This window comes from Lissotriton vulgaris, chromosome 4_1 (assembly GCF_964263255.1).
Source record: "Lissotriton vulgaris chromosome 4_1, aLisVul1.2, whole genome shotgun sequence".
NCBI classification, from domain to species: Eukaryota; Metazoa; Chordata; class Amphibia; order Caudata; family Salamandridae; genus Lissotriton; species Lissotriton vulgaris.
The window spans coordinates 1,118,510,503-1,118,530,408 of record NC_141691.1 but is presented as its reverse complement, the minus strand read 5'-3'; the positions used below and the strand labels follow the sequence as shown (position 1 = coordinate 1,118,530,408).

The 19,906-nt window shown below is 44.3% G+C and overlaps 1 protein-coding gene across 1 annotated transcript in view; it reads left to right on the top strand.

The window, feature by feature from the left end:
• LOC147722959 (dynein axonemal heavy chain 5-like) overlaps positions 1-19,906 on the top strand; it is a 1,378,573-nt gene that overhangs the window by 122,987 nt on the left and 1,235,680 nt on the right. The window contains exons 10-14 of the mRNA XM_086965349.1: positions 8,448-8,613; positions 8,706-8,799; positions 10,726-10,824; positions 15,730-15,911; positions 19,543-19,662. Coding sequence (XP_086821475.1) covers positions 8,448-8,613; positions 8,706-8,799; positions 10,726-10,824; positions 15,730-15,911; positions 19,543-19,662 — 661 coding nt within the window. The remainder of the gene's footprint in view (positions 1-8,447; positions 8,614-8,705; positions 8,800-10,725; positions 10,825-15,729; positions 15,912-19,542; positions 19,663-19,906) is intronic.

The following is a 19,906-nucleotide window of genomic DNA, read 5'->3' as shown; positions in this document are numbered from 1 at the left end:
CGCTCTTCACGCACTGGTGGGACAGGAGTCCCAGGGCTTACTTTCTCGGTGCCAGCCATTACAGTGAGGGGACCAATAACGCGGAAGGGGACTACAGGTCCCAGAACCCTTTGCTGCTGACACAGGTGCTGCCGTGAGGGGGAGGCACCCGTGACCGCGCTTATAGCGCTGCCTCTCCCTGCGGCACGGGTGCTGTCATTTACCTTTGGCTGCTTAGTTCTTCTGGCTGCTCGCTCCTCACTCCCTGGTGGGACAGGAGTCCCAGGGCTTACTTTCTCGGCGCCAGCCCCGTGAGGGTACCAACAATGCGGAAGGGGACTACAGGTCCCAGAACCTTTTGCTGCTGACACAGGTACTGCTGTGAGGAGGGCGCCGGTGACCGCGCTTATAGCGGTGCCTCGCCCCGCAGTGCGGGTGCTGTCATTTACCTTTGGCTGCTTGGTTCTTCTTGCTGCTCGCTCTTCATGCCCTGGTAGGACAGGAGTCCCAGGGCTAACTTTCTCGGTGCCAGCCATTACCGTGAGGGGACCAACAACACGGAAGGGGACTACAGGTTTTAGAACCCATTGCTACTGACACAGGTGCTGCTGTCAGGAGAAGGCGCCCGTGACCGCACTTATAGCGTTGCCTCTACCCCCACAGCGGGGGTGCTGTCATTTACCTTTGGCTGCTTGGTTCTTCTTGCTGCTCGCTCTTCTCGCCCTGGTGGGACAGGAGTCCCAGGGCTAACTTTCTGGTGCCAGCCATTCCCACGAAGGGACCAACAACCCGGAAGGGGACTACAGGTTCCAGAACCCTTTGCTGCTGACACAGGTGCTGCTGTGAGTGGAGGAGCCCGTGACCACGCTTAAAGTGCTGCCTCTCCCACAGCAGCACGGGACACGCTTTGGACGCAGCCCGGACGAAGCCCGTACCAAGGGCGGGCCCGTCTGCGCCCGTCCAGGACCGGAGGAGGCCAGGCTGGGCCAGCCCCTGACGTCCAAGTTTGTTTGTTAGTGTGACTTGGAGCTGAAATTAGGGGGAACTTTGCAGTGGTGCCTGGTCAATATGAACAAACATAAGACTGCAGTGGATGCCGGGATTGTGGGGACATTGGATATGTTCCTCTCCAGGGCAGAATCAGTGCTAATTCATCAAATACAGCTCACCGAGCGGAGGTTGTCACTCGAACCAGTAGTTCCCTCAAGTACCCCTGGTTTATCCCCCCTTTTCCCACACAGTGAACCAAACAACACCAACGCCACCGATCAGACTAGTGGTTTGCTTTCCCCTCCCCACTGTGATCAACCAATAAGCATCTCCCCTAGCCAAGGAAAGTTTGAAAGCCCCTCTATCACTACCACCTTGTCCAGTCATGCCAATGCCGCCGAACCACCGTCCAAAAAGAGGAAAGTCCGAGGTCCTCCAAAAAACACTTGTATGCCCCTAAGATCTGAAAAATGCAAAGGTGAGCCCTCTGTGAGCTCTAATAGTAGGATGACTAGTGGGACTCCATCCAACTACCCCCTATAGTGGACGCATGTGTTACTTCAACCCTGAGCAATGAAGTAGAGACGTCACTGGCATCTGGGATAAAACACCTAGAGAGAAGAGAATTTGTGAATTGTGCTAGTTGCAAATCCAAGATCTAAATCATGTCTTATTTGTATGTTCAAAGCTGCAAAGCGCCAGGCGAGTGTTTTTAAAACCAGTATTTATCATATTTAATATTCACTCTGCTCAGGACGCACGTTCCATGGTCTTGTCCCCCCCGAATGAAATGGTTTGTTTTAAGATATACCAATTTTTTAGAACATTTTTGCCTATTTATTAAAATTTTGTCTAACAGTAGTACTCTGGTTCCGAAATAATACCAATTGGTTGGCTTTTTAATTGTTTCATGTATTAATAGGATCATTTGCACATTTTTTAGTATGTATATAAGAATTTTTATCGGTCGGTTATGTGATTATTTTACGTATTATAGCATTATTTGCACATTTTTCACTATGTTTGATATAATGTTATAGAAATGTATAAGGAAGGAATTTTGTACTGTATGCAATGTTTGTCTTTTTAAATTGTTGGTGTGTTTTTGTAGACCTCCGTAGGAGTTCCAAAACAAAATAAATAAATAAATTGGATAAATTGGAAGTAGATCTCTCCAAAAGGATTGAATCTAAACTTTCAGAACTACTAGTTCGCATACTAAAAAAGCTGACGCTGATCGAAGAAAGACTCGACAAGATAGAGCTAGGCATTTCGCACCACTCCCCAAATAACCCCAAGGGGATCATAGAGGGTAGAGCCACGACACTATTGAACGGGGGGTCAGCTGGAGCAACTAGGGGTTTAGTCAGCAGTGTAAGTCGCCCCTCATCCTCTCAAGGTATAGTTGAAATGGTTTCACAACCCGACAAGTCATCCTAATCCTCATAGCCCCCTCTTCTAGCAATACAGCAGGTAGAGAGAGCCACTTTCCAGACGACTCAACAGCCCCATATCCCCAGCGCTTTGAGTATCCAGCCCTTCCTGCATCTACCTCCGGAAGCAACACCTTACACAGTTGTTTTGACAAACGTCCCAGTCCTCCCTCAAGATGTGCGGGAGCACTGGTCAACACTAAGAAATAAGGCACTACACTTGCTGAGTGTTAGAACAGGTATAAATGAGCCTCTCTTCTGTGAGTTTAAGGTGGTCCGCAGAGTTCCATGGGTGGGAAAATCTTACAAGTCTCCCCAGGTGATTGTGTGGTTCTTAGTTTCAGATCACCAATGATGGTCCAGCACATGCTTGAGAGGGCGGGAAATTATTTTATCTCGGAGCTTGACATCAATATTGCCCCATTGGTATTTTTCTATAAAACAGCAGGCGCCATTGGACGCAGTGGGAGAAGGGGCGAACCAAACACATATGTCCAACCCACATTCCATATTCCTATTAGCAATCGATTTGACGCTTTAACATCCATGGAAGAAATTGACTGACTCAAAGCACTAGGTGTCTCGATTTTAGCAGGAGTTCAAGGATTGAAGGGTCCAACTAGGGCAGCCTTGAGCTCTTCTAACTCAGTCCTTGCTGGGCCCACTAGTGCATGGGATGTTCCTGTCTCTGCTTCTGTCAACCGTAGTCCTGTTGACCCAGGGACTGTTTGTGGTTTTGGGGTTGGTAAAACTCCAGAGGTGGGGTTGAGGGACTTAAGTAACTCTTCCTTGGCTTTAACCCGCTCCTACCATTGTGCAGTTCTACAACCATATAGTTCTCTCCACAGGCTAGTATCCACGGGTATTAGTAGTCTGGGTGCAAATTACATGCCTAACCCGACCTTTGAGCAGTCGGTACAGCCTTCGATCTCCTTTTCTTCGTGGAATAATGCAGGGTTGTCCTCCAAAACAGCATCAACTGACTGGGCGGTTTTCATTGAAAATTATGATATCTGGTGCTTCAAGGAAACCTGGTCATTGACCCCCATCTTTTTCCCAGGGTATCTTAATTTCTCAAAACTGGCGCGGGGTCAGAAAGGCAGGCCGTCTGGTGGATTCACATGTTGGGTTAGGCAGTCAGCTGCCTGGTGCAGGAAGTATTTATTGACAGCCCGATATAATGGTATTGCAGCTACGGATGGTTGACGCTCTTGATGTTCTGGTAATTAACGTCTGTGCCAGAGGGTTGCCAGGAGGCAGAGCATCATCTGTAGTTGCTCACCTAGACAAGTTTTCAGGAAGCCTGGGAGGCAGCAGTAATATGATAATAGCGGGTGATTTCAACTGTACATTCAAGCCCCTCGACCTTGATGACAGTAATCGTAGCCTGGAATAGGATGTACAATGGAACATTCCGCAACTTAACTTAAGCCCAATCAAAAAATGGCCTAAGGCTGCATTACAATTGAAAGGGCTGTGTTTGGAAAAGAACACTCAGAGCAGCTAGCGGGGGGATGCATTCCTACAGTAAGGGCACCCATACTTTTAACAATGGACTGAAAATTAGTCGTATTGACTATATATTTCTTAATGTAGAAAATTGGCATCTTATTATAGACATGGTGGTACAGGAGCAGACGAAAGTGACCGCAACCCACTGATCCTAACCTTAAAGGTTCCTGGCCTATCTAGCAATGTCCCTGGGGTCACCGATGACAAGTTAGGTGAGGCCTTACTCACTAATAACATGAGGCGAGTCAGGTGGGCTGGGATTATTGACAATGAGGTGGATGTGGCTAAAATGAAATCCCTGGTCGGGCGCTCGCTTTCTATCTTGCATAACTGCGATTCCCAAGAAGCGGTAAACCGCATCGTACCCAATGTTCACAGTGAGTTGTTCGGGAAGCTCAAATACTTTTTTATCAAACCCAACAAACAAACTAGGGCTTCATCAACAAAGGTAGCCTCCTGGTATAACAAATCCTGCAGAGAGGCTTAGAAGTCACTGGCAAGGGCTATAAGATCACATGTTATGGGGGATATAAAGAAGGCAAGAACTAGGTATAAGGCATAACAATTGCAAGCAAAGAAGGACTGGGACGAGTCCTGCTGGCATGACCTGTTTTTAGCAAGCAAAGACCAAAATATGACACATTTCTGGCAGCTTCTCAAATGGGGCAGTGGAGTTATATCCCAAGTACCCGTAAATCATGTTGCCCCGGATGTATGGTTGTCCCACTTTGAGGCTCAGTTTTCCGCTACTAACTCTGGTGACCCTATTATCTACTTACCTACTCTAGTTACCAGTGCATTTTTTACCTGCCTAAAGGAAGAAAATGTGTTAAAATTGATTCCACGTGGCCGGGCTCCAGGCCTAGACTGTATTCCGGCTGACCCTTTTGTTTCGGACAAAAAGAACTGGGGGGCATATTATCAAGGACAGGCGATACATTATCGCCGCTTTCATCGGCAGGAAACTGCTGATAAAACGGTGATAATGGCCTTGATAATATGCTCTATGAATTCCAATCGAAGCCCATGTTAGATGTGAACACATCTAACATGGGCTTCGATTGGAATTCATAGAGCATATTATCAAGGCCATTATCGCCGCTTTATCAGCAGTTTCCTGATGATAAAAGCGGTGATAATGTAGCGCCTGTCCTTGATAATATGCCCCTCGGTTCCCTACATAAAATATCTTGCAAACGCCGTAGCTAGCGGCGCTTCCATCCCTGAAGCGTGGTATGGCGCTGAAATTTTACCCATACACAAGAAGGGCGACCAATCCCAACCAGGCAACTACAGGCCAATACGCCTTAATGATTCTATCCAAAAAATAGTCGCAAGACTTTTTCTGGTTAGAATCCAGGCTTGGATAGACTAGAGGGACATTTTGACCCCCTACAGGCAGGGTTTTGTCCCCATATAAGCACCATTGACCAGGTGTTTAGGCTTGCTCTTGTTTATTGGAAGGTAGTTGCCATTGGAGGTGGTATGATCTACGCGGCATTTGTAGATCTCAAGACCGCGTTTGATCTAGTTCCATGTACTAAATTGTGGAACGCCCTTCTGGCTCTGGGGATTCCCCTAGAATTACTGAGTATTCTGGTAAAATTGCATGACACAAATTATGCCCAGGTTCGTTGGGGAAAGCAGGGGAATGTTACAGAAAGGTTTGCGGTAAACAAGGGGGTCCATCTAGGGTGCATACTGGCCCCAACCCTGTTTTCACTCTTTATCAACAGGGTGGTTCAATACTTTACATCCCAGCCCACTGACGCCCATACGCTGGCAGGAATGAAGATACCGCTGCTCATGTTCGCGTACGATACCCTGTTGCTTTACAGGACTCAGAAATGGTTGCAGACTGCCCTGGAGCATTTCAGGGGTTTCTATTCGCGAGCATGAGTTACTGGTAAACGTGGACAAAACAGAGTTTATGTTCTTCCACAAGTCTAAGGCCCTGAGGGGGAGGGTGCACATGAACAATGTCCCTTTGGAGCAAGCCTATACCTTCACCTATCTAGGGCTAACATTGGGCAAGAAACTCAGCTGGAAAAACCAGATTGACCCGTTGACGCTCAAGCATTCCCAACTCGCAGGCGCACTGCTAAAAGAGCATAGGCTTTCCAAGACCAAGCTCATTGGTCCAGTGCTAAAAATGTATAACCTCAAAATAGGTACAACATTATTGTAAGGGGAGGAACTATGGGGTTTCAATAATTTTACTTCTCTGGCAGCTGCCCAAAACAAATTTGTGAGAACTTTGACTGGCCTACCACAGTCTACTCCTCTGCGGCCTTTATATTTGGACCTGGGCTGTAACAAAATCGCGGACCAGCCACAGTTTAGACCGATAGCATTCTGGAGAAGGCTCTGTACTACCCCGGAGCTCACCCGTATGCCCAAGCTTTTTCTGAAGTTAGGTCATGGGGTGGTACAACCAGAATCCCCTGGATAAGGAATTTAAACCGACATTGACCGACATGGGGATGAGTACGTTGTGGGAGGACCCAGCAGCTGCCACCTTTCCTGTGAAAAAGGATTTGAAAGCAGCTTATTGGAACATGGTCAATTTGCAGCAACGTATTCATCCTCAAAGCTGCTCTTTGACCAGTGTTTTCCATGAGCACAAACTTGAGCCAAAGTCAGAAACATACTGGGACATTATCACCAGTCCAACCAATAGGAAGCTGTATCACCAGTTTAGGGTGGGTTTGATTCCCATCAAAGTATTTACCAGTAGTTGGCACCCCCCTACGGACGATAAATGTCCTGTCTGTCCAGCCGAGCTTGAGTCATTGGCCCATATTTTCTTTGTATGCCCTGCCTATAGGCCCCAGGTACAAATGGTTGAAACCAATTTGAAAGAACATAGGCATTAAGTTAGCTATGGAGGCTTTGAGGATTCTGAAAACCAGTACTGAGGATCCTATTGTGATGTCAGTAGCCACATTTTTTAGCTGGATGTGGGTTATCCGAGCAAATAGGATGAGGATTTGATTATACGGTCAATCATTATGTATAGTTCTTACCTCTTTAGCCGTAATTACCACCTAAATTCACACTAGCTTTAGTATTTATAATGTTCCATGTTTATAAATAGCCCATTGTATTTTTATGAAACCTGCTTTTACTAGTTTTTATCTTTTTTTATATAATAGGAATAGCTTATATATATAATTCGACACATTGTCCGATTACTTGTTTCTTTTCCTTTTGTTTTTAATGATTGTAGGAACATTTGCCAATGTGTTAATATACTATATTGCAGTCTTAAGCTTTGTTGATGTATGCTGCCTTTTATGATTTTTGATAATCGAAATAAAGACATAACTGAACTGAACTGAACGTAATATGTTATTTAGCTCACTCTTTACCAACGTGGATCTCTCTAAACACTTTTGTCCAGTGTAGAAACTGATGTGTGTTGCATGCTTGCATTTCAGTAAAAAGCTAACCAAGTTCAGATATTGGTTACTAAGGGGGAAATAAAAGTGCCTTGTTGAGGGCCGTGGTGGTGGTTGGGTGGCACTTTTCAGTGAAATAGAAAGGAGATGCCTGTAAGAGAGAGGGCAGATGAATGTGCTGCTTATCTGTTTCCACACAGACTGACATTGCCCTATAGAGACTCCTGCACTGCTGTCCTTCGCAGTGCAGTTTCTGTATCACATATAACTGAGGGAGTCTGTTAGGGGAACATTCCTTATATGAGCCATGCTTTTCTGAAGCAGAATGAGTCAACAAAATACGCCTCCTAATCTAGTGGCTTATTTACAAGCCCTTTGCTCCACCGGTGCATCACTTTTTTTGCCGCACCGGTGGCACAATGGGCTTGCCCAGATTTATAATGCCACTTAAAGTCACTCGGCATGACTTTACATGGCTTTGTAAATATGGGCCCCATTCACGCAGTACTCTACGTGAAAAGGGCGTTCCTTGGGTGTTACTGTGGGTGTTCCGATGCAACTTCCATGGAACTTGATGCATTCCCAGATTTAGAACATTTTGTAAACCTGGGAATGCTTCAGAATCCTACGTAGGAATTCGCAATGAGATTTATTTCTCGTTGTTTCTTCCTTTTTCTATGTGTGTTGCATGCAGCACGCATAGAAAGAGAAAAATGCCATTAATGATTGTTTTACCTTCCTGCACAAAAACAATAATCCTTGCCGCACAGGCACCCTTGCAAAATGATGCAGGCACGCAAGGGTGCCTGCACTTGGGCATGGCAGCCAGTTGTGCACCAGTGCAAGGCAAAGCACAGGCATGCATCGTATTGATGTCAATACCACATATCCCTGTGCTTTGAGAATGACGCAGCATGGCACAACTAATTGGCTTGCGGCGCCATGCTCATCATTTTCTTGGAGATGAGGCCCTTAGTCTGAATTTGTGGCAGTAGATGAGGATGAGCACATGCTCTTAGTCACATCAAATACTTGAAAATGCAGCTCTATCTAGAAGAGCCCTGGCTTAGAGGCGTTGCACCCTCTTTGATCACTAGTGAAAGCTGTACTCATGGCATTCCTCTTTTACCAGGTGGTAACAGCGAGGTCATTGAGAAGCTTGAAGGTGTGCTCATGGTTTGGATAAAGCAGATTGAACAGGTCTTGGTGGAAAGTGAGCAGATGAGAAAAGAAGCTGATGACATTGGTCCCTCAGCAGAGCTCGAGTACTGGAAGTCAAGAATGTCTTCATTTAACAGGTAAATTCACCCGCTTATAATGAGAAATCCAGGCTTAACACAATAAGCGAGTTTGAGTAAATCATTTATTTTGCATTTTTTCCCATTTATAGTCTTTTGGATGAACTCAAGAGCCCAAAAGTGAAAAAAGTGCTGAGCATTCTTCAAGCTGCAAAGTCCAGGATATTAAAACTTTGGAAAAAGCTGGTAATTATCTGTTTATTGTGGATGGTATGTTTATTATATTCCTAAGCTTACTATCAGGTAAAGAGTATATGAAGGTTGCTTTTCCCTCGATGAGTACTGGTGCCCATTAACTCATACCCAAAGCCCTGTATTATCAGCTCATGGTTTGTGATCAAAGCCCCTTGAGCCAATAGAAGCTGTCCTGAAGGCTACTGTTGAATGACAAATGTAAGCACATTGCAAGATTATTTAGTTGGTTGGTTGGTTCTCTTTGCCTGTGCAAAAGAGAATATTTTTCTTTTTGCTCTCAACAGTGCCTAATTTGTAAAAGAATAAGTGCAGGGGCTCAAAGTTGTTTCCCTAGCTGCCTGTTATCGGTGCTGCCTAAGGATGTAGTTGCATATACAATGACTGCCCAGCCCTGATTCCTCCTTATGCCTCTTTCTTCATTCATCCTGCACTTCTTGTCTGTTTATCTTACTCTTGCAAGTTCTTTTTTACCCCTGTTTTGTCACAGTTTTATCTTTCTCTCTTCTTTCTCTCATTCTCTGGGTCAAAGCCTGATGATGAAAAATAAGTCCCAGGCTCAGAAGAATGAGAGCCTGTGCCCATCACGAGTGCTGGCACACATTAGACAACAGTTCTGTACTCTCCAGTGAGAAAGATTAATCAACTGAGCAGAGCTAGGGCCAGCGTCGGATTGGTAGCGCGGGCACTCGGGCACTGCCCGAAGGGCCGGTGTCCTAGTTCTAGCTGTGGGCTGCTTTTTTGATCGGTCAGGGTGGGGGGGGGGGCGATTTGGGTGGTTTCTGCATTGTTCGTATACCACCAGCAGCCTGGCGGGTGCCTTTCTGGCGGCAGATGGGCGTACATTACCTCCCTTTTATCAACAGGTAGAGATGCCACTCCCTTTCTCCTGCTGGACCAGCCCATTAATGTATGCACATGGAGCGGGGGCAGGGGGCCTGAGCATAAGTGACCTCACTTGTTTTCAGGTGTGTTTCCCCAGTGGAAACTATTCAGTGCATTTTTATATTACACCCACCTTTTTATAAAATTTCGCTGAAGCAGTGTATTTGAGGAAAGGCAATAAGCAAATGTGGGCCACTTTTTTTAGTGTGCCCGGGCCGATTTTTAATCCCAATCCAACCCTGGCTGGAGCGGACCACTCCTTCCCACTTTCCTCTTTGCCCGACATGGTGTACGGAAGTCCGCAGTGGTTTCAGGAAAGGGCTTTCACGACTCCTATTTTTTATCTTCCGGGTCCCGGAATTGTGCCAAGAATGGGAGGAGAAAGAGTCCAAAAAGTGTCAATGTCCATTGTGCTCACATCTTCTCTCTGACCTCTGTTGGCCTTCTTGTGTTCTTAATTTGTTTCACATGAGCCCATGAATCATGTTATTGCACCATAGGACGCATGGATTCATAAATTGGGGTCTAGAGTATGTTGTTAAAAAAATCAATCATAAAGTAGAAAAAATCTCGGGGACGCAGAAGCCAAAATAGTTGTCAACAAAGCCAATCAAAGTAATGTCTACAAGGCTCAAGTAGCGGGGGAAGGAAGCAATTAACTTGTGTTAACTGTCAATCCATAGGACCGCAGTTGAGGCCAACAGAATCCCAAAGGGGAAGGGACATGAAGTTACAAGGCTAGCTCTCTGGACTAACGGGTGCGGTGCCCTTGCATGGGGTCCTCTGTGTGTACGAGCTGATTCCTCTATGTGAATAGCTTTGAATTGAAAGTGTTTAGCAGTGTCTAAGTGTGTGAACACATTATGTACCAAATAAAGCAGTTCTACATGGCCACTGTCCGAAGTGCTATATATATAGCCAGTATATTATGCAAGAGTTTGCGACCTTCTTCTAACAGCAAGCCACTGTTCAGCCATAAATGTATGGTGTCTGTATGAGTTCTGAAGGCTGTGTCTGTTTTCTTTGGCATTGCAGGATGGCAGCGTCACAAATGCAGCCAACGAAGCGAAGGACAACGTCAAGTATTTATACACCCTCGATAAGTTCTTCGGTCCTCTGGGTAAAGCTTCCCCGGTAAGTATTGCCGGTCACAACTTAGCACATTCAAGGGCACACAGTCGCTGGTCTACTGGCACTCACTGATCTTTGTTTCTGTCATATTATAATATTTTACAACAAAGGTACCCAAGCCAAGAACAACACTCAACCTCCCCACATCTCTTCCACTTCTACGCACTACTACCCAAAAACTACAAACCCATTTCTTTAATTAATGTTGACTGTAAAATATACGCAAAAATACTGCCCGTGTGACTAAATCCCATCTTACCAAAAATAATAAGTAACTCACAGGTAGGCTTCCTAAAGCCCAACATGTTGAATGATACACTAGAGATATCACAAATTGGATTATATATCAGGCTTCTCACATTTTATCTCATTTTATACAGTAGACTTGAACATATTGTGGACATAGAAACAAAATGAGTCAAAAAAGGCACTGGTAGTGATTTGCAGAATACCACCAGTGCGTTTCGGTAAATGCCTTCTTCAGGATTTTGAAAGCGGATACAGTGTATTGCCCACAGAGATCATACTAAACAAGTCTATCAACCTTGGGAATTAATATACTGGGAAGACCCTCTGGGGATAAACTCAGACATATTTCAGAATATTTACAACAGAGCTTTTGGAGTCTCAGAAATCATGAAGGACCACAACTTATAAAAATATCATGAAAGTCTAAATAAGCTTGATACTGATCAGAGTGGTCTACCCTAGAACGTAATCTACAAATGAGGAGGAATGGGCACGATAAATATCTTCGGATAATAAAATGCAGTATTCACTGGTAAAAGAAAAATCCTGAAGAAGGCATTTGTCGAAACGCGTTGGTGGTATTCTGCAAATCACGACCAGTGTCTTTTTTGTCTCTTTTCTGTTTCTATGTTCACAATATGTTCAAGTCTACTGTATAAAATGAGATAAAATGTGAGAAACCTGATATATAATCCAATTTGTGAAATTTAAATCAAGTTTGTGGTTGAACCTATTGGAGTAATATATGTAGCAATGTGGATTAATTGTTGTGTTTAATTGAAAAGTGAATGCATATATATTATATATTTTTTATACTAAACAAAAAACATAGATTAAATAAAACAAAAAAAATCAGAAATTGATTGATGTAGTGCTTATTATGTTAGAAAGTATCTAGAATTAGCGCACAGATTCTTTGTAAAACAGCACTGAGCCCGGTGCTATTGCTTTTTTTTTAAAAAAGTGTTTTTCCCTGTTAGGGTTTATCCTTGATTCAGGGGCCAGTGTGTTTGTCAGAGTGTGCATACCAGCAAAATAACAGACCCAGTGGTGGCTATCACGCTAGATGCTGAGAAGGCATTTGACAGAGTCTCATGGACCTTCCTGGAAAAATGCATGCACTCATTCAACCTCGGGGAGGCATACATACGGAATGTACTGGCTCTATATGAAGACCCCAGGGCATCCATTGTTGTTAATGGGTCACTTTCTGAACCCTTCACACTTCAACGCTGAACGAGACAGGGATACCCCCTGTCCCCCTCATTATTCCTCTTGGCCTTGGAGCCCCTTATCAGAGATATTATTGCCAACAAAGAGGTGAGGGGGGGTCAGTATTAACAGCGTAGAAGTCAAACTAGCTGCATATGAGGATGACATCCTCATAATGGCGGAGCAACCGGGGACCTCCATAGAGGCCCTGATGAACAATATTGATACATACTCAACTCACTCAGGACACAAACTCAACAGAACAAATCTGAATTTAAACTCCTCAACATACACACCTCCAGTGACATCCTAGGGAACTCAGGACTGACATGGCAAACAGGGTTCATCAAAGACCTAGGGACCAAAATGACAAGATATTGCTACAGAAAACAAGACCCTCCTAGAATCCTGGTCCCCCAAGTTCATAACCTGGTGGGGAAGCATAGAAACGATTAAGATGATGATCAATCAAATAATCAACTACCTGCTAAGTATGCTACCACTTCTCCTTACGGATCATTTCCACCGTAAAATGGAAAAGCAGATTACAAAATTCGTATTTGCAGGAAAAAAAGCACGAATAAGTATGAAAAAACTAAGGCTAGACAAAAGCATGGGAGGAATAAACTTAGCAGACAACAGAAACTACCAAACCGCCTTTATAGCCAAACAGGGAGTGTACTGGATGGCGCCCCCAATGGGTACACACCGGTATGGCTATCAATAGAGAGAGCCATAATAAACAACCAAAGCCCACTGACTCTGCATACAGCTAGCAAACTCACACATGCATCCAATCCAATATTCAAAAACACAAAAATTGCACTACTTGACATAGACAAGAAAATGGAAGCCAGTTTTAAGAACTTGAAATGGGAATCCTATGGGCCACCAACAAGATTAAATACAGGGGACGGTGCCTGACTATGGATATATGGGAAAGAAAAGGTATCTCCTTCCCAGCTGATCTAGAGGAGGAAGGCAACCCAATTACTTTTGCTACCCTAAAAGACAGGTATGGGTTACCAGACATAGAGTTCTCCAATTTCTTAAAAATAGGAACAGCTCTCACGAAAGCTAAACTAGCACAGCACACACCATCACTGACCCAGTACTTGTCAAGACTAAGCAGGCTAGGACATCAAGTGTCACACCTCTACAAACTTCTACGCCCAAGCACCACAAAAATTAATGATAAGGCAACTGACTACTGGACAAACCAACTCAGCAACCCACTAAGCGAACAGAACCTGGCCCAACTTTGGGCATCGCCCTCACTCAACAAAATCTCCCCAGTGCTATTGCAGACAAAATTCTGGCTGTTGCACAGGATTTACTGGACCCCGGCACAGCTAGCCGTGATAGGACTCAGGGAAAACGACACATGCTGGAATCGCAACACGGAAAAAGGGGACCTAGCCCACCTCATCTTCTACTACCCCAAAATTAAATTATCTGGGACAAGGTATTCGAGTTCATAAAAAGGGCAATGAGGTGCACACTAAAGCCAGAGTTCTATACACTCACCACCACATTCATGCCACCCCACTAGACTCACAACACCACAGGGACCTCCTAGACCTCCTACTAACTAAGCATGGGCGGAAAATCCATTCCGCTCACGGATTTTGCAAATTTTCGGTAAATTCGCAAACCGCGAGATTCGCGAATTTCCCGCAAAATCCGCGAGCGCAACGGATTGGGTCAAAAGTTCAAGCTGACTTTTGTAACTCTTTTAGAATGGCACCGGAAAGCTGCCAGAGCCATTCTAAAATAGTTACAAAAGTCAGCTTCAACAGGAAGCTCTAATAGATAAAGTAAAGCAGGTGCTCGAGTTGAAGCTCAAATTCAGTTACACAATCATTAATCACTCCAAACTTGGGGTGATTAATGATTGTGTAACTTAATTTGACCTTCAACTCGAGCACCTGCTTTACTTTATCTATTAGAGCTTCCTGTTGAAGCTCTTTGTAGCTATTTTAGAATGGCGCTGGCAGCTTGCCGGCGCCATTCTAAGTGGGGCTGAGGGCAGAAGGGGACAAAAGTGGGACAGAGGGCAGAAGGGGATAAAAAATGAGTGGGGCAGATGGCAGAAGGGCACAGGAATGAGTGGTACAGAGGGCAGAAGGGCATTAAAAACGAGAGGGTGGCAGTGATTAACCAGGCAAAAAAAAAACAGCGAACACGCAAAGCGCCCCGCGAACACCTGCGAACACGCAAAGTGCCCCGCAAACACCCGCGAACACGCAAAAATAAAAAGATCCGCAGATTCGCACTAATTCGCGAATTTTGCGGATTGCAAATTCCTAAATCCGCAAATTTGCGGATCGCGAATTCGCAAAATTTGCCCATGTTTACTACTAACCTCTGCAGTCAAACTGGCCCTATTCAACTGGAAGGACACGGCAAAGACATCCTTCAAGGGCTGGCTCAATTGGGTGATATATCTCAGAGGGGCGGACAGCATTGCACTACAGAACTCACCATGACGTCCAGCTACCAGGGGGATGTGGACAATGTTGGACGAGTATCTGCACCCCTATGAGCCCCCATGAGACCCACAAACAGGGCTACTAATGCCCACAAGTCAAACCAACGCAACCCCAGAATGGTTCTGAGACCGCCGCGAGAGTAGCCTCCCCTGTGTACACATCCTCTCTCTTCTCTCTGTCCTTTCCATCTCACTTAGATGTTCTTTATCTCCTAGCAAGACACCACACTGGCGCACAGGAGAACAAGTATATAACCTAAAATGTAACCAAAAACTCTGTAACCATGAATTACTTGTATCCTGTAGAAGAATAGTGATCGTACCTGTAAAAATTCAATAAAATAATTTGAAATAAAAAAATAAAAGCTCTTTTCCCACAGCGTGTATGAGTCAGATAGCTTAAGTGAGTCCAGTCACAGCACATCTATTGCTAGGACTCTGTACAGAGTGCCAGGGATTCACTATTTGGTGCCATAATTGTTGAAGAGGTCGGTGCTGTTTTACAACAGCAAAATTAATGTGCGTGTTAGTTGGACAGAAATTAGAATTCATTATTATTGCAGCAAAGCAGGACAAAAAAGTTAACCAGAATAGCACTGCTATTAATAGGCAAACGGGGAGCAGGAGCACTTATGCGCAGATGAACACAAACAAAAATATTAGCATAAAAAAAACAGTTTATGGAGTCCGGTTCATGAATTGCAGGTAAAGTCATTGTAAGGAGTGGTTATTCTTTTTCCAAAGCTTCTTCCTGCCCCCTTGAATGGATCCAGGTTTGCACGAACATACAGCTGTTTCTATGAAACAAGCCCGGACACCACAGATGTTGATTGTCCATCTTTTCACCTGCCACGTTTGGTGAGTTTGTATCGCCCCCTTGCGGCTGTTGATGTGAGAAGCCTGCGTTTATTTTGTGAACAGAAAATGTTACAGTGCAGAGTTTTCTTTACTTTCAGGCAACCATGGTGGAGCACATACCCAGCCTAATGAACAATATCCGCATGATCTACAGCACGTCCCAGTACTACAACACGTCCGAACACATGACCTCTCTCTTTCTCAAAGTCACAAACCAAATGATCAGCACCTGCCGAATGTACCTGAATCAGGGAGTCGCCAAGATCTGGGAGCTCGAGAGGTAATTGTTTGAATTATTATTCTGCCTCCCCAGTGACGGTGTGGAGTCTGGGACATGTGTGATGCAGTCTGATAATGGGTCCACTGCACAGTTTAATGTGTGCACTACCCTGTGGGACAAACATTGCACTGATAGTCAGGCACCTTCACTTTAGATCTGCACTCTAATCGATATGTACCCACGGATTCCAAAGCAATGACAAAAAGTTGTTGCCCTTGGTATTTGGTCACTGGTGTCACCTTCTAGTGCTCTTGCCTTGTTCGGTGGAATAGAAGCTGGTCCTTGCATGCATAGTTTGAAGATTCATATGTTGAGGAACTCCTGTATGGAAAGAGTTGGAGGTCACTGGTGCAATGACCAAGGGCTTGTTTTTGAGTCTGGCCGTCCATGGATGGACCACCAGACTCATGTTTGCATGGCAGTGGTGGTCCAGCCACAGCCGCACTGGTGGTCTGACCGCCCCTTTGCGATTGGGTGGTCCGAACACCCTAGGACCGCCGCCGCCAGGGAACCGCTGTTCCCTGTTGGTGGTGCGGCACAGCATTTCTGAGGCCACAATATGCTTGGCAGGATTGCTGCGGTCCTGCTTAGTATATTATGAGGTTTCTCTCCGTTGGCGGCGTCATGGAGATTCCTACTACATGAACATTGTGGCAGAGAGGAAACAAAGGGGGCCCTACAGAGCCCCTGTGCCTCCTCCCCATGTGGATGCGCAAAGGGGGACATAACATGTGCCACCCCTGTGTGCATGCACACCAGTTCCTGCATAGCATGGGCTTTATAGTCCATGCCGTGCAGGAACCTTGTGTGGTGTTCCCAAAGTGGTGCCCTTTTCAAAGGCAATGCCACCTTTGAAAGAGGCACCGTCACGGGACTGACACGATGCCCACCCGCCAGACCATCTTTAAGTTGTAATCTGCTGAGTAGGCGGCGGTGAGTCTTGGCGGTGTAGGAGCGTGGCGGTGACGGCTCACCCACACCGCAAAACCCGTAATCGGCCCCAAATTATGCTGTAATCTCAGAAAAGGCTATTAGTACAAGCAATGTTATTTATCACTTGCCAAATTACCATATGTAGTTTTGATGGTACTGCTTGAAAGCTACAAAATGACGATAATGCCAATTATACTGCTTCCTTGTGACACCCTGTCACTCTCTGTAAAATTCTTTAAAAAAGATCCTGTATTGGTTAAGATATCACAACGTAAATGCCAAATGAGTAAAAACTTTTTGCGTCATTTTGATCAAGGTCTGTGCTAAATATCTTTAAACCTTTGCACTCCATCAGTCTTGGAATTTCTTTAAAGTGGTACCCAGAGATTGGTTAAAGTAGAGAAACAATTCACATTACCATTTCACTTGGTTATAATTTCTTCAGTCTCCTCCTGGCTCCTTTTTTAAAAACGTTTGGTTTAATTGTCCAAATCTGAATGCTCGTTCTTTTAGTTTCACAAAGAGTAAATTTAATAATATAAAATAATGTGTGTTTAAATGAAATAATTAAATGAAGTGAAAAGGTGTAATTTGATTTCGCTGATGGTTATATTAGTTGATAACATTGGTTCATCTAACAATTAGAAAGAAAAGCGTTAAAACGCTCTATCTTTTTTCCGGTTTCTTTTGTTTCTTAATTTGTATTCGGATATGCTTCAAAAAGATCCTGTTCCGGAAAATTTGAAAAGTAATTAAAATGTGTATTAAGCTGTTAAAAAAATAAAGAATGAATTTTTAATACAGTGAAAATGCCCTGAAGATTATTTTGGAAAATAAATAGAAAATACACTGAAGAGTAATATGTGGGACTCACTACTGCTAAAGCGCAGGGATCTTTCAAGATCTGCTAATTACTCAGTCTGTTCACTTTCTAATGACTGGGGTTATTAGTGCTATTGGGCACTTCATTGAACTGTGAAGAATTCACCTCCAGATGACAATGCCATATTATCCCTATGGCAATACTATTCCACTGAAGAATCTTCACTTGTGGAGAATTCCACAAGAGGATTTACTTCAAATGAGACTCAGTATCCCAAAAGAAACATATGCAGTTAAGTAAGGTAAATAAGATAAAGAAATAGCTGATGTGTGTGCTGAAAACACAGGGAAAATACAATGAACACTTGAACCTCCTGGCATCACCTCGTTCCAGGGACAAAGCTTGGAAGAAGGCAAAGTGGCCACTGAAGAAGTTGGTATGCAAATAAAATGGAAGTGACTCCCTCACCCACCCCAGTGTTTTTGGGGAGTAGAGTAGGGTTGAGCATGAACCTATGCTCTATTTTTCCAAATGTGCTGTGAAGTTACCTCTGTCGCAAGCCCGCACCTTATCAAGTTGTGTGAATACTGAAATAATAAATGCTGCTTATGTTGTGGGAATGTGCAGCAACTGATATTGATTTTTGGCAAGGAGTTTATAAGACAAGTGCTATAATAACTCAGGCTTAAGTTTCACTTTGTTTGGAATCTGTATTTTAAAAAAACTGGCCTCTAGGTGGTGCCCAATTGCAGTTTAATTGCCACAACTATTTTAGTGGTCACGTTAAATTAAAACAACATGGCTAACAGAATGCTACCATAGATAATATGTGCAGATTGAGTTGGCATTTATTAGGATTCATTGGCATATGTGTGATCGTAATAATTTCTGTCAACTTTCCATGACTTTGTGTGCGTAGAGGTGTGTGTGCAAGGATGAATACCTAGGGGCCCATTAGGATGTCTGGCGGATTGCCACCGCCATGTGGGCGGTGGTGATCTGCCAGACATCCTTACCCGCCCGCCACCCATTGCCCCCCGCGATATTACTATGGCGGGGGGACCGCGGTGGACGGAAAGACCGTCTGCCGCTTTTCCGCCCCGGTCGCCTTGCGACCCGGGCAGAAAAGGTTTAATATGGTGGCGGTGTCTATCAGACACCGCCAGCCATATTTGCATTAGCCAAAACAGATGCCTTTCGGCAGGCGGTCTTCACTTTGGGGGCCCCCATGGTGAAGGCGAGGTGGTGGTTGCACATTGGGGGTACCCCCCTGCATTTGCATACGCAATGCGGCAGGCACCGCGGGGTGCCTGCCGCTTTGTGTATGCAAATGCATTTTAAGCATTGTGGCGGGCGGTGCTCTCAGCACCGCCCGCCACAATGTTTAAAATGCAGGATGCGCCCGCCACTGTGGCGGGCGCATCCTAATACCCCCGCACTTATGGCGGGTGGTCCCATTATCCAACAGGATGGCGGGCAGACTAAGTCCGCCCGTCATCCTAATGATCCCCCAAATATCAGGATTCCCATTTATTACACAACAATCTTTTCCTCTACTTGGAAATAATATTCACATGCATGTTTTTAAGACCCTTTGCATTGCTCTTTCTCTTTTGTGTGTTGTTTGTTGTTACTGGCCAGCGAGGGATCCGCTGTAATAATTAACATCCAATTGATTGGGTCGTAGAAAATTCAGAAAGCAACCAGAATGCAACAACACAAAAATCTGGGCCAATGCAAAGCAATTGAACTTCCTTGCAAATTCAAAGACTACCTGAAAGGACTCATATTTTCACGTTTTATTTATTGGCATGTGATCATCTTAGATATTATTTATAACTTACATCATTATTATTATCTTATTTCAATTTTCAGGAACGAACTGTTGAAGCGGATCCATGAATGTATTAACCTGAACAAACAATATCAGAAGTCTTTTCACAAAATAAAGGAGAAATTAAAGGAAACTCCAAATGACAGGCAGTTTGAGTTCAGGTAAATTCTATTTCTTATTATTTATTTTTGTATCCCTCTAAATAAATGGGATCACTGACTTAATATCGAATACAAAAATATAGACTTACCAAAATATAAATGACAAAATATAGAATGCAAAAATATCAAATTCCTATCTACAAACAGGTAAGTACCAAAATATTGAATCAAAAATATCGCTGTAAAAAATATAGTTAGTCAAAATATCGATTTTTTTAAATGTCTTAAAAGTAATTTAAAATTA